Source organism: Talpa europaea, assembly GCF_964194135.1.
Source record: "Talpa europaea genome assembly, chromosome: 6".
In the NCBI taxonomy this organism is placed as follows: domain Eukaryota; kingdom Metazoa; phylum Chordata; class Mammalia; order Eulipotyphla; family Talpidae; genus Talpa; species Talpa europaea.
Window position 1 is genome coordinate 77229675 of NC_140072.1, and position 14863 is coordinate 77244537.

The 14863-nt window shown below is 40.8% G+C and overlaps 1 protein-coding gene across 4 annotated transcripts in view; it reads left to right on the forward strand.

Moving 5' to 3' along the window:
• LRCH1 (leucine rich repeats and calponin homology domain containing 1) overlaps positions 1-14863 on the forward strand; it is a gene marked incomplete at both ends in the record, with an annotated part of 189815 nt that overhangs the window by 106897 nt on the left and 68055 nt on the right. For all 4 annotated transcript variants that reach the window (XM_084235577.1, XM_084235579.1, XM_084235576.1 and 1 more), the window contains one exon: positions 4819-4945. In XM_084235577.1, the coding sequence (XP_084091703.1) occupies positions 4819-4945 (127 nt within the window). The remainder of the gene's footprint in view (positions 1-4818; positions 4946-14863) is intronic.

Genomic DNA, 14863 nt, shown 5'->3' on the forward strand with positions numbered 1-14863 from the left:
GTAGGATTAAGTACTTTGGCAACCCTAATCTCATCTCTCTATGTCTCTATCTATCTATCTATCTATCTATCTATCTATCTATCTATCTATCTATCTCATGTTTCATGTTAGGTGGGAATTTTATTCACATCAAAACCAGAGAGAATAAATGACTTAAATAATAATGACAATAATAAAAATAATAATATTAATAATAGGGGCCTCCCTGGTGGCGCAAGAGGTTAAGCACCGCACGATGAAGCAATCCACAGCCTCTGCGGCACAAGTTCGATCCCCGGGCTGGCCAGAGAGCAATCCACATGGCACAGCAGACCTCTCACTCGCCCGCTGCTCCCCTCAGCAGTGTATTTCAGTCAGTCTGCCTATTCTGCACCCCACTCTGTTTCTAGTGAATCCTCTCACCCCCTGCATCTCTGGCCTGGATCCCAGCTCTTGTATGCATTAATAAATAAATCTTTAAATGATAATAATAATAATTAACAATGACTTACATATAGAAGTGATTTGAGGCAGAGATGAGATTTGAACCCATGTTTTCTAATTCCACAACTGGTGATCTTTTTACCAGGTGGGTTAGGTGAATCTGTTATACAAGTCTTACCATAAATTATTTTCTATTGTGTGGGTTTTATGTTCTATTAAATGAGCCAATACATAAAAATGTGATATATTCCAGGAGAATAGAAAAAATACATGATTCCCAATAATAAAATCACATGTAAGAATAAATGACTTGATTTATTAATTCCTTAATTTAAGAATTATGTTAAGTGAGAAATATGGACACTGAAGATTAAGAGAAATCTATCTTGCAAACTTAGGCTATCAAAATGTGCAGTTTTTGTGGCGACGTTTTGTTTTATCTTAAAATGAAGAAATAGACAAATGTAGTAGGGGGTCATTTAACTGAGAAAGGTGTCGGCACTGAGCATAAGGTAAAAGGCTTCCCTCTCCTCCTCCTTCCACTCTGTACCCCACCTCTACCCAGGGAAGGTAGGGAGAGGGACCAGAAGCCTAGAGTAGGCTCAGCGATGGTAATAGCAGGAAGGCTCAGGCCAACATGACCAAATCTGTAATTTTACTTATGAGCGAACAGCTCTTTTTCTCCCCTCCTCCCAAGTTAGTCTTTTGTAATAAGTGACCTTTAAATGTAAAAAAATTACTTTTGTTTTTAGATGTGACTCACAGGCTAGATTGGTCATTGCCTTATAGCCTTATTTTTAAACTTTCTTTCTGTAAAGGGTCCGTTTATAGTACAGAGTCCTGCAGGAGACAAGCAGGAGATGGGATAGTGGCTTGTGGCCTGGGGCACTTACTTGCTTGGGAAAAATTGCTGTCAGATGAGTGGTTTTAAAAGCTAAGGCTGCTGATGTGGTCTTTAGTGGGTAGAGGATTAAAGGGAATGCAGTTTCTCCTCTTTCTAAATATATGCTGGAGAGCTAATAGGCTTTTGTGTGCATGTGTGTTTCCTTTTTCTATTGGGGAAATTATAAGTAATACCGGAACATCCTGTGATAAAATATATGAAGTAGAGACTATGGAAATCAATGGACGGAGTAGGAGAAATGTGCCCCAGGTTTATGGCATGTTGTATTATGACTAGTCCTGGAGTCTCAGATTTGTCTGCAGGTGATTGACTACATTGTAAATAGAGGAATGTGTGGAGCATAAATAAACAGGCTGTTCTATTAATAGCTTTTAGCATAAAATGCATTCATCCCCATTACAGAAACCATACATGCATTCACAAGCTTAAATATTATTATTTTTTTTTTATTTTTTTGTAGGTGCCATTCTTTCTTTCTTTCTTTTTTTTTTTTTTAATTTATACAAGCACTGGGTTCAGTCAGAAGCGCGGGAGGGTGAGAGAGTTCACCAGAGCCAAAGTGGGGAACAGAACAGGCAGACTGACTAAGTACGCTGCTGAGGGGAGCTGCGGGTGCTGCAGGAGAGGTCTGCGTGCCATGTGAGACCCTCATCAGCAGCTGGGGATGGAACCAGCGCTGCAGAGGCTGTGGATAGCTTTGCAGCCCAGCGCTCAACCGCTGTGCCACCAGGGGAGGCCTTTATTATTTTATTTTAAATGAGTACCCACTTTGGAAGGATTCCAGAGACAGTAAGCCCATGTAATCTCCAATACTTATGTGTCTGAATGAGCAAAACCTTTGTAGCATTACTTAAATGGTATGATGAACGGCTGTTCTGATTCAGTCTCTACTAATCCCATTGGATGCCTGTATTAAGGTAATGAGAAACAATTTAAATTGGAAACAATTTAAATCTGAGTTTCCCAACAAAGAAACACAGGAAAGATCTCCAACTATAATTATTAATTCTGTGAAAAATAGGAATATAGAAATTTCTGAAAATACTCATCTCAGTTCCCATTATCCTCTTTTCAAAAGGAAGTTGAAATATTATACCAAAATAACAGAATTGTTAACATTTACCAGTTCTCATGTTATGAAATTACATTTTAATAGCTATTTTATAACCACAAATTATATTTCAGATTATTTACTTGATGCCTTTAAGTAAACTGAGTTCTTTTCTCCAGAGGTAATGTTTAAAGAGCCTTTGTTGAGCTTGAGGAAGGCTCTTCCAGGAGGGCACCGGAAAGGCTCCCTCCTCCAGCCAGAAGAGCATGAGTGCGCTCCTGTGGGTTAGAGAAGATGGCAGCAGGGATGTGGGAGGAACAAAAGGCAAGTAGGTAGCCTTGCTCCTCCCTTCCATGGTTGCTTCCGCTGGCAGGAGACAGTGCCAGGCAGAGCTGGTCACTCTTCTCACCTGTCATCCTAACAGCAAAGTGCCAGCTGGTCCTTCCAGTGCCAGGAACCCCTGCGGAAATCCCAGTCTCCTCCCTCCCTCTGCTGGACCCTGTTTGATAAGTCTTTTCTCTCCTTCTGCCTCTTTCTAGAACTAACTTTCTTTGTGGATCTGGGCAAGGGAAAGAAGACATTACTGTATCTTTTATTGTTAAGACCTGAACGTTGGTTCCTGGAGGAGGAGAAATGTCATGGTGTTTATAGGAAAGCACCCACATTAAAAAGGTTCTTTCCATAGTACAGTGCCTGCTTTTTCTGAGCCCATCAGTTAAAGATGTCCCTTGTCCAGCCAGATTCCAGCCTTCTCATATAAAGGAGTAGGGGCATAAAAATTGTAATTGCAATTCAGCTTACATACAGAAAAGTGTATCTGTGCATACAGGTCCTAAGTGCACATCTGATAAGTGCTGACAAATAGAAGCACCCATGTAACCAGCATCCAATGAAATATGTCTCTTTGTAATGACAGTTCTTTCTTAATTCAAAAGCACTTTATAAGAATTCTGAAAGATAAGTTATAATAAAGTCACTAAAAACCACTCATCGTATCGGGCCTCCCCAGTGGCGCAGTGGTTGAGCGCTGGGTTGTGAAGCTGCCCGTGGCCTGTGCAGCGCCGGTTAGATCCCCGGCTGCTCCCAGGCCACTGGAGGAGGGTCCCACATGGCGCGCAGACCTCTCCTGCCGCCCGCTGCTCCTCTCAGCAGTGTACTTCGGTCCTTCTGCCTGCTCTGCTCCCCGCTCTGGCTCTGGTGAATTCTCTCACCCTCCCGCGCTTCTGACTGTACCCAGTGCTTTTATAAATAAAAAACAAACAAATAAATAAATAAATAAAACATGCCTCTATTAAAAAAAAAAAAGGCATGTCGTTTTTTAATTTAAAAAAAAAAAAAAACACTCATCGTATCTACCCCCCTCAAAAATAAAATGCCCACTGATAACATTTTGGTGTATTTTGGCCAATCTGTCTGTGTCTCACCCTTGCACCCAGATGTGTGTGTGCCTATAAATATACTCCCACAGTACCACCTCTGACACATCATATGTGTGTGCACCGACACACAGAAGTTATAAATAGTTAAAGTCACAGAACATACAAATTTTTAGATCTGATTGTTGGCTTAATCAACAGAATGACCAGGAAAGAAAGTCAAGGAAACGGAAAACCATATGTCTTCTTATTTGATAGCAGAAAAGGGTTTCTGTGTGGGAGGATGTAGAAGTAGATGACTGACAGATACATGTGGGTGACTCAGAGATTTCCCTTATCCAGTGTTCTCTCATTTCTCAGAAGACCAGGCACTTGTGATGGGAAGCGGAGACTTCTGGTCAGAGGACCTCTCCATGCTGAGCAGAGGGGAGCCCTGGCCGCGGCAGGTCTGGCTACTCTGTGAAATAAACCACTACCAAGCTTCACTTTGCCAGAGGCCAACTTTACTTTTTTCATTTAATTAGCACTCTCACAGATACCCAACAGAAACTCAGCAACTCTTGTCTTCACAAAAGGAAGCTTACTTTGGAAACTCTCCTGGTGGTTTTGAAAATTGCAGCAAAGTGAATTTCCCCATCAGTACTAAAATGGACAGCATGGTGCCTGCATGGTGCTGCTTGCTCTGGTTCTTGCTGCATTCCAACCACACATTGGCATGAAGAGGACACTTGGCCCCAGCTTCCCGTTGCTATGGGTGGTTCAGGACCCATTGCCCATCTGCCCCCTGGCTGGCCGAGGGCTCAGCTTCTGCAGGGGGCTTGATGGGCTCCCTGGTGCTGGGAAAAGTTGTTTTCCCCCATGCCTTTCTTTTTAAAAACACATTTTATTTTCTTAGGTCCTTGTGATTTGATTCACTACACATACAGAAACTTTATTGAACTTTTCGTTGTTGTAAAATATCTTTTCAGCTGTCTCCCTTCTTCCTTGCTTGTTAAATACTTGTTCGCAAACAGTATGAAGTGACCTGTATGTTTATGCATGTTATTGTTGTATTGTTTTTGCAGTCGAAATCAGCTGTCTGCCCTGCCGGCCTGCCTGTGTGGTCTGCCTCTCAAAGTCTTAATTGCAAGTAACAACAAACTTGGATCGCTGCCAGAAGAGATAGGTCAGCTCAAACAGTTAATGGAGTTGGTATGTTGCTGATTTTTAAACTGCTCTTTTTTGTTTACTAATCATGGCCTGTCAAGGTATAAACGGAGACTTTTTGCTAGAACTGGACCAGGAGGCGCCTGTGTTGTTGGAGGGCTATATATGATGAAAACATGAAGTGGGGAGAAGAATGGCAGACACAGCTTCTGAAGTTGAAGTGTTCCTGTAGTTTATACTTCTGAAATTGACAGGAGAGATCGTTCTCACAGGTTATCCTGCTGTGGCTAGACCATTTCCCCTCCCCAGATTGTATGTATCTGTGATAAACCTTGGGTAAATGGATAAAATAATATCTAGTTAAGATTGTACACCACATTTTATGAATGTATGTAATTGAGTCAGAAGCTGGAAAGAACAGAATCCTCTGATTCTGTCAGGAGTTTAGTAATCATTGTACCCAATTGATGTGACTTTAAAATGTGACCACATCCCTTGGGATGAAAAAGGAAGAAGTTAGGAGGGCAGAGATGCGCTGTAAGTAGAATCTGAGATGAACAACTTGACTTCAGCTCGTTCATGCTCTTAATCACCTTATTTCTAAAATGGGTAAGAATGAATCCTTTCTCTAGGCTTCCACTGAGCTGTAAAGTAGATGAAGAAAAAGGCAAGAATGAGCAACCAGGCTAAAACATAATAGTCATGGTTTATCCTCCAAGTAGGCCATGTTCCACACTGACCTTGTGTCAAGCACAGAACTACAATCAACAAAAGGACACAGAACCTTCTTTCAAGAGGATCCCAGTCTAGAACATTGATATCCAGTTACTCCTCTCCTGTGCCAACTCCAGTTAATTTCTTTGGGACCACTTGGAGCTCCATGGTGACGGTCTCTGAGGCCACACAGAGTGCTGTGACCCTTGGTGTGCCTGTAGCGGAAATTGACTGGGAGAGTGATGACATAACAGCACCCATGCACATATATATCAAGTAAAGTCAAAGTAACCTTGATTTTAGTGTAGAAACAAGGAATTTCTGTATAAAATTATTAGAGCCATAAAAAGACTTAAAGAGCAGCAGTACCTGAACCCTGATTCAGTTCAAGCTAAGAGTTGGAATTAGTTCTAAAGTTGCAGAGGACTTCGCATCACTCAGTATCAGGACATTCATCAGGGATCTTGAGTGACTAGAAGAAGACACCAGGACGTTCTCAAGAACCAGGGCAGTGTTTTTTCTCACTCAGCGTTCTGTACTTCTCCAAATAATGGAGAAATTGCCTAGCTCACAGGTCCAATTTAAATGTCTTCTCAGATAAAGCACCTGTCAGGTCCCCACCAGCATGTCTCAGCCCCTATTTCTAAGTGAAAGAGGCCAGATCTGAGTCTGATGACCTGTTCTGAGCCAGTCTGTGTTACCCCAGGGGCACAGTCACATTGCCCAGATATGGAGGTTTGGCTGCCACCAAAGGGAACAATTCCAAAAGAAGACAAATATTAATTTGCGCAGACACCCTCTCTCCCCCAACATCTCTGTTACAACGAGTATGTGCACAAGGTGGGGAAAAATTAATTCAGCCCTGGGGCTGGAAATGACTTGTAAACGAAGAGAGAGACTTTTGAGAGGCCCTTTATATCAGTGTATATGGGATTTTCTAGATGGAAAACAGAAGGTGGGTCAGCGGACGCCTTCCTGAGAGACAGGACAGCCTGTGCAAAGAACCGGGGAATAGATGGCATAGTTGGGCAGTGTCTTCATTCTGCTGAGGCTGGGTAGAGCGGACAAACTATCACAGCCTCTGGGATAGTTTGGTCACCACAGGCTCCTCTACAGGGTCTTCAAGCCCCTCTGCTCTGGCTCTGTCACCCTCTGAGTAATCGTCTGTTTTTACAGGTGGAGGAAGCTTGTTCCTGTCCACTTCGTACACCTCGCTCTTTCTGCATGGACTATTCTTCCATCTTCTCTTTTCTTAGTCAATTCTCAGTCAAGTTAGATTTTACTTTTCCCAGATCTTCCAAGCCAAAGTTAAGTGTTCTTCAGGCAAGGTCTCTATACTGCTTATCACTGAATTTTCATGGAATCACATTTGTCCTCTTACTTGGCATTCTCCATGCCAGCGTACTCCCTTGGAAGTCACTTAGAGATAGGCCCCTCTCTCCCTTGCTGTTGTATCCCATGCATGACACATGATAGACATTCCATAAATGCAGAATTGCTGAACACTGCTGTCAAATAATGGAAAGTGGTCCATGAACGTGGTTTGGGACAGACTGTGAAAACTCCCAAGTTCTGGGGTGGTAGTGAGAGGGGATATGTGACTCCATTTTAACTGGTTCCAGAAAACAAAAATAAACAGAATAATGTACAAAACTGATAGTTATAACACACACACATATGCATATATGTATTAATATTTCTTTTAGGGGTCTGATAGGTCACAGAGTTCAGGTTTGCTATAATTTGGATTGAGTGTTGCAAACCAACTGAGAATATCAAGCTGTTTTTTTCTTTCTGCTCCTTGGGCTCCCAGGGATAGGTGACACTGCTGAGGCCAGTCTTCTGGAACCTTCTGGCAGCCAGAATGTATTCTGTCCCACACCACCAGCATGCCATCTATCAGCTGTGCCGCTGGAGCTGTGGGCAGCTCCAGTGGCACATGTGCTGCTAATTGATGGCACATGTGCTGAACCCTTGAGCCAGGCCACTCCTGAACAGGGCTTTCCTCTAATATCCTCTGTCAGCTGCCGGACTGGCACAGGGCTGAAAAGTGGAGCAACCCTGTCTCCAGTCTCAAACAAGCTCCTGGTGGTTTTAAAAGGCACCCTGAGCTTTTCTCAGGCTTCCTGTCTGGAGCCCACCTCCAGCATAAGGCTGCCCTACCTCTTAGCTACAGCACTGCCATCAGCGTCTTCTCGACCAATAGCTACTGAACTCTTGCGTCCTAGAATGTTGGAGGCTAGGTGTTTTAAAAGGTACCTAGTCCAAGCTCTTGACATCTTACACAGGAATAAACCTAAAGCAGAGAGACGGTGAACCAGGAACAGAAGGTCATCCTGAAGTAGCTACTGTGTAAACTAAGCTGAACATCCCTACCCAGCACTGTTCCATGGATACATAATGCAAGCAAATGTGATTTTAAATATAACAATAACCACATTTAAAAAATGGAGGAAATGAAATTCATTTCAATAATATGTTATTTAACCCAATATAACCGAAGTATTATTTCAATATGTTTACATTATAAAATCAATATACAGTATATACTTTTTTCCCAACCTGTATCTTTAAAATCTAGTCTGTATTTATACTGGCTGCACCTCACAGATTGGATTAGCCACCTTTGCCTTATTTGACAGGACAGCTTGCTGCCTATGTCCTTTCTGCTCTGCTGACCCATATGCATGAGCAAGCATGATCCTTGTAAAAAGCATTTCGTTTTAAAGTTGGTGAAAATTTAGTAAGTTGCCACTAGTTAACCACAAGGAGTGACTAGTCTTGCTTAAATTCAGAGACTAAAAAAAATTAATTTCCATCTGATACTTATTCTTCATATCTTTTTTTTTTTTTTTAAAGATTTATTTATTTATTTATACAAGCACTGGGTACAGTCAGAAGCGCGGGAGGGTAAGAGAATTTACCAGAGCCAGAGCGGGGAGCAGAGCAGGCAGAAGGACCCAAGTACACTGCTGAGGGGAGCAGCGGGCGGCAGGAGAGGTCTGCAAAGCCATGTGGGACCCTCGCCGGTGGCTGGGGATCAAACAGGCACTGCAGAGGCTGTGGGCAGCTTCGCAGCCCAGCGTTCAACCACTGCGCCACCAGGGGAGGCCCTGCTTAAAGTAGTAGTATAGGTAACCATGTGAGATGACTTTTAGTTTCAGTTGGAAAAAAAATTCCCTGGAGAGCCTGAAGTAATTCTAGAATTGTGTAGCAGGCCTCTATTTTGTAGTTACATAGTAACCAACTTGTTAAAAACTTGGGAGCTCCACAGTATTCAGAATACTGTAAGCCACCTCAAAGCTGATAAAAAATCTCTCAGATTCTTAGTTCCGAGAATTGTTTAACTATTTTGGAAAGAAATATTTTTAAAAATTTCACACTTAGAGTGTCCCAAACTGAGTTGTAAACTCTCTTCTTCCAAGGGTAAGTATTTCAGAATCAACAAAACCAAAAATGTCATAGCCATCTACAAGAAAGAAGTTGTTCCTACTAGATTTTAAGAGGAATTGACTTTGGATAGCAGAATCTTACCTTTTCAAGGATGTCACAATTATCTAAGCCTTAAAACAGGAAGCATTCCCATTCAGGGAACAGGCTTGTACGGCCATTTGTGTGGGGAACATGGAAACCCTGTTCTTTCTTCCATGAAGAAACCATTAAGGAACTCTACTGTGATGTCCTTTTCTTGAATCCACAAGAGAGACCTGGGTATATTTCCACATTGTTTCAGATGAAGAATTTACAGAATCTGAACTCTCTGGATCTAGTCCCAGGAGGGTCATTTCTGTGGCATTGATCTAGAACTTCTAGCCTCCTTGGCATCTCTGAATTATTTCTGTATGATGTGTCTCTTTAGAGCTGTAGCTCTATATGTGTGGTAATTTGTTAGTCTGTGCATTTGTGTGTGCTTCCTATAATAGAAAAGAGATAAAGCACCTATATTTACTAGCTGCCCATTTTATACCAAGCATTTTATTAGCTCCAGTACACATATTATTTATAGAACCCTGACAGTAACCAAGAAAGGTAGATATCATATTACATTTAACAGACAAATTTGAATTTTCAGGATTAATGTATCCCAAGATGTGGGGGCTACAAAGTGGAGTTGGGGTCAAGACCAGGTTTGTCTAATAACTGCCAAACCCTTTCCACAGCATAGTACAGCCTCACTCACTGTCTCTTCGTCTAGACTGTAAGCCTTTCATGGAGAGGGGCCAGAATTTCTTTCTTTTTTTAAAGATTTGTTATTATTTATTTATGCATACAAGAACTGGGGTGTAGGCTAGAGGTGTGGGGGATGAGAGGATTCACAAGAGACAGAATAGGAAGCAGAACAGGCAGATATACTGAAATGCACTGCTGAGGGGAGTAGCAGGTGAGACAGGAGAGGTCTTCTGCTCCATGTGGGTTAGCTCCCTGGTGGGGGAGTGAACTCATGCAGCAGTAGCTGGCTGTAGCTTGATAGCCCTGAGACTTTAGCCTCTGCGCCACCAGAGAGGCCCCAGAATTTCTTTCTTTGGAGTTCTCCTGCTTTGGTTTCCCATTAAAACTGTGGCCAACCATGAACAGCTGAAAGTGAATCAGAGAATGTTACAAAAACAGGGTGTGGCACAAATGGGCAGTGTTTGCGGGAACAGTTCCTCACTGAGAAACCGTAGGCAGGAGGGGCAGTAGACTCCTGTCATGTTGACTACATCTCATTTTACTCACTACAGCCATGTAAATGTATTAGAAATATGGTTCTTGTCCTGTCAAATCGTGCCTGAGGGATAAGGCTTATTAAGTATTTGGTAAGAGATCCTGTGTGACTACCATATGTTTTAGTGAACAGACATATTGTTGTGTTCTGTAACAGTGTTAGAACTTAATAGCAGAATGAAGAATCTTTTATGTAGTAGTTTTCTCCTTGGCTGTCTCTGTGTGCTGATTTACAGAGAGATGGTTTATTTCTTGTTGTTTTTCCCCCCCTCAATTCTGTCTTCCCCCAACTCATGCAGTTTGTGCAAATTTTGTCTTAGAGCTGCAACTTTCATTTAAGAGAACACAGTATCCCTGATCAGAAACCTACTTTTAGCACCCAAAACTCACAAGGCCTAATTCAAGTAATAACTAGAAAGGGCATTTCCCGGACTGAGAAACCACATTATTTTTTTTTCTCTTTTCATGAAATGTTTGATTGTGTGTACAGTTTGAACTGGAGGATAGATTATAGACACAGGAAGTATCAAGCAGCTTCTGAGTAAAATTTCTTCATCATCATTTTTAGCATAGTGATCCATTTCTGAAATAAATATACTGGATGCATAAATGCATGGGAGTGCCATAATATAATCATTCATCCATTCATCCTCTCTGGATTATGGAGATACTTCCTTACCTCTCTGATTTTTTGGGTCTACTGGAAAATCCTGGCTTGTTCAAGGTCCCTTCTCCTGCTTCTCCTCTCCCTGTCCTGCAACACTTCAGTCTGCCTCTATTATAAAGATCAGTGGGGTGAGACATGTGTTTGTGGGTGTATGGAAGGTGTAGTTTTATACTAGAAAATGTTACCCAGTAAGTATTGAGAGGTAATAATTGATCATACCAGAGGTCACTTGAAAAAAGGCTCTAGTTTAAATGAACATATTGATTTTTCTTAAAATAAAGTTGTGACCACAGGCTTTGAAGTTTTTGATGGCAAGAAATCAAAACTGACATAACTCCTAAGTCAGTTAAGTATCTTTTAATTATTTCTAATGTGGTAGGTAGATTTTCCTATTACGGTAAGGAAATTAGAATTATTTAATATACCACTCTTCTTATACAGGGACAGAAAGGTTAAGATATTTTCCTAAAGTTAAATAGTGAGTCATACAAAAGACATTTCCAAAAAAAAGGGTATAGTCACATGACTGGAGGTCAATGTTAATAGCTGGTATTTCCTGTCAGAATGTCTGGATTTCCTTCAATTAAATAAGGAGCTAGATTTATTACAGAAATAGAACTTACACAATAGTTTAACCACACTAAGTTTTTGAAGACCTGCAAGCCAGGGCAGAGAAGCTCATGTAAATGCCATTTGCCATCCCAGAGTATGATCTGGTCTCCCTAGAAGTCTCTAGCCAAGACCATCATGGAAGAGTGCTTAATGCTGGTTTCACTAAAGTCACTTCTAGTCTTCTTTACAGTGTTGTTTTCTGAAAGCGAGCATTACTAGTTTGATAATCCTTGAATTTACTCTGATATTTTAAATCTTTGTCATTTTTGTATTCTGAAGGTAACTTAGCAACTGCACTTAGTCAACAAAAATATATTAATCTCAAAGTGCCTTTAGATACTTCCAGAGACTTCCTTTATTACAGAGAAGGATTATGATGAAATGAAAATCTTAACTTCTTAAGCTTTTCTTTTGGTTACTTAGAAGTCAGTTGATTAAACCAGTAGAAAATAAGTATGTTTTAAGTCATAGTGAGAATTCTCTGTCTGTTTTGCTTTTATCTGAATGAAAAAAATTGGGTTGACTGGTCCACAAAAATAATTAAGTTTGAGCATTTATATTGTGTAATAATTGGATTCCTTCTGTATCTAAAACGATAGAATTAATAAATATGCTATGTTTATGATGGTATTTTTTACTTACCTGTATATGTGTGATGTTGTAACTCTAATATATGGTCATTTGATTTCATTGAAGCTTGGAATAATTATTCTTCAAGACATAGCTTAGGGCTAATAGACATTTCAGAAGGGATTCATTAGACTGTTCTAAGAAAACTGCATCTGGAATTCATAACTTGGCAAGTTCTCCATAATTGCAGAAGTGTGAAGCATCAGTGTTACTTACTTTAAAAATTTATTTTCGTAAGTTTATCTCCTTTAAATGAGCTTTCAAAAAAGCCATACCTTATCTTAATTGACAGACATGTTTTAGAGAATCACACCATTCTAGGAATATTACTTTTACATTTTCTAAACTGAAATATCTTATCCCCAAGCATCTTAAACTATAATCCTCTCTTTCCTCCTCCTCATTCCTATCTAAATGAGACATAATTACCTATTTGGGTGTGTGTGTGTGTGTGTGTGTGTGTGTATGTGATGAAATTCGTAACCTTTTTTAAATTGGCAAGGTTCAATAACTGCAAAGGAGGAGAGTTTGCATAGTTTTAGCAATATTGATTATACAGAAATGAAAAGTTTTTATCTTGCTTGTGTGCTATGTCTGCCTTGGCTTTCTCCCCCATTATTTTGGCAGGACAGGAAGTAGCTGACAGCAGTACAAAGTCCTACAAAAATAATTTGACCCTCCCTGTATACCCTTCAAAATGTGAATGGACAATTGCACTTTGTGTTTCTAATTGTCTGCAGATGTCCTGTCCTGTAAGTTAGAGGAAAAAACTTTTTTTTATCATTTTGTGACATTCTTAAAAATAAAAACAAAAACAGTAAATTGGGTAACTACTTTCCCTGCAGGTAAGTATTTAAATGTAGCTAAGGCAAGCCAATTTTCTTCGATAAAGCCATTCTTTTAGAAATCTATGTTGAAAATAGTTACCTTAGTATATAAGGAAATTATATATACTATATATAATTATATATACCCTAGTTTCTCGCTAACAAGGAGGTAACCAAAAATGCAAGGTGACTGTAGAATGCACGAAGTCTGAAATTTACCTCTGGAGATTCCAAGTTAAGAGTTATGTGCTTAAATATATCTATACCTTTTTGCTTCCCTCTTCTTGATTTTTTTAGGAAAATGATATCTTTTGAAAACGCCTTTGAAACTTCTGAAAATTGTTAGTTGTATATTGGAAATCTGTAATGCTCATGAACTACAAAAGGGTCTTTCTCGTACTGTCACACACAGACTTAGGAAGACTTAAGTTAGATGTCAATAGCATAAATTCTCTCTCGAGGTGGAATGTAATTCCCACTGACTTTCCCTGCTGACTTACTGCCCTTTCCCCTCCTGCCCCATCAGCCATCCGAGGGTGACTGTGCTTGGTCATGAGTCCCATAAAATGATTTAACTTCATATGTTACTAGGGCTTACCTGTGTATCATTTGTTAAGGCCTCTTTTAAAAATAGAATGGGATACTGTCTTTTTCTTATGTGTATCTAGTTAAACAAAGAAAGATACTGCTCTCATTGAAAGGATTTGGTTTTTGACTTCAGTGACTGATCAAATGCCACTAATTGGAGAAAGCTGGCTTTTCACTTTTTACTTCTCATATATGGGAGTATATTCAGAAAAGCACAGCCATTTACTGACTTAGAGAGAGGCTTAGAGTAACTGAAAAATCTCTGGACCTCCTAATTCTGTAATTACTTCCTTAGACCTTTTTGCCTCTGCAGATGTGCTTGTGGGTTTGTTTTTTCTTTAAACACTAGGGATGTTTTCCATAATATTTTCAGTGACTTTTCTGGGCCAGGAGTGATGCAGTAACAGCTATCCTGGGGGCGATGCTGTTGAGCACCTAGTGTTTTGAACTCATCCCCTGCCACCTTACCCCTGGCAGACTGAGCTGAGCACAGACAAGTATGAAGTGTCAGTCGCATACTGCACACTCAGCCTCTGTAGATGGAAGCTTCATTCTCTTTAGCAGGAATGATATTGCTCTTCTTCATAAAATAATAGTCATTTAGCACCCTCCTCACGACCTTAGGAGTGAGGTCACCTGAGGAGTTTTAGATGAGATGAGGTTAGAGAGTAGGGATCCACTGGATTCTACATTGTTCTGCTCTTACATGGAGACGGGGGTGGGGGGTCAGAGGATAGGTTGATGATGAGTTGGTCTCCTTTGAGTAAACATCAAATTATTTCTGCAGCAAGACTTTCTGCTGCCTTCTATTCTTTTTAAAAGATTTGTTTTTATCTATGCATTCAAGAGCTGGGATATAGGCCAGAGGTGCGGAGGGTGAGAAAATTCACCAGAGACAGTGGGGAACAGAACAGGCAGATTGGCCAAAGTGCACTGCTGAGGGGAGCAGCGGGTGAGTCATGAGAGGTCTGCTGTGCCATGTGGGTTGCTCCCAGGCCGGGGATCAAACTCATGCTGCAGTGGCTGCGGATAGCTTCATAGGTTGCATCCTAACCCTTTGCGCCACCAGGGAGGCCCCTCTGCTGCCTTCTAAAAGGAGAAGAAGGAGGGTGAGTGTCTATGGGTTCCAAAGTGACATGGGATATTTATGGACTTGACCTTACTGGTATTATTGATAGCCAAAATATCTCTCTGTGGGTCTGTAATGCCAAGCAGGACCTG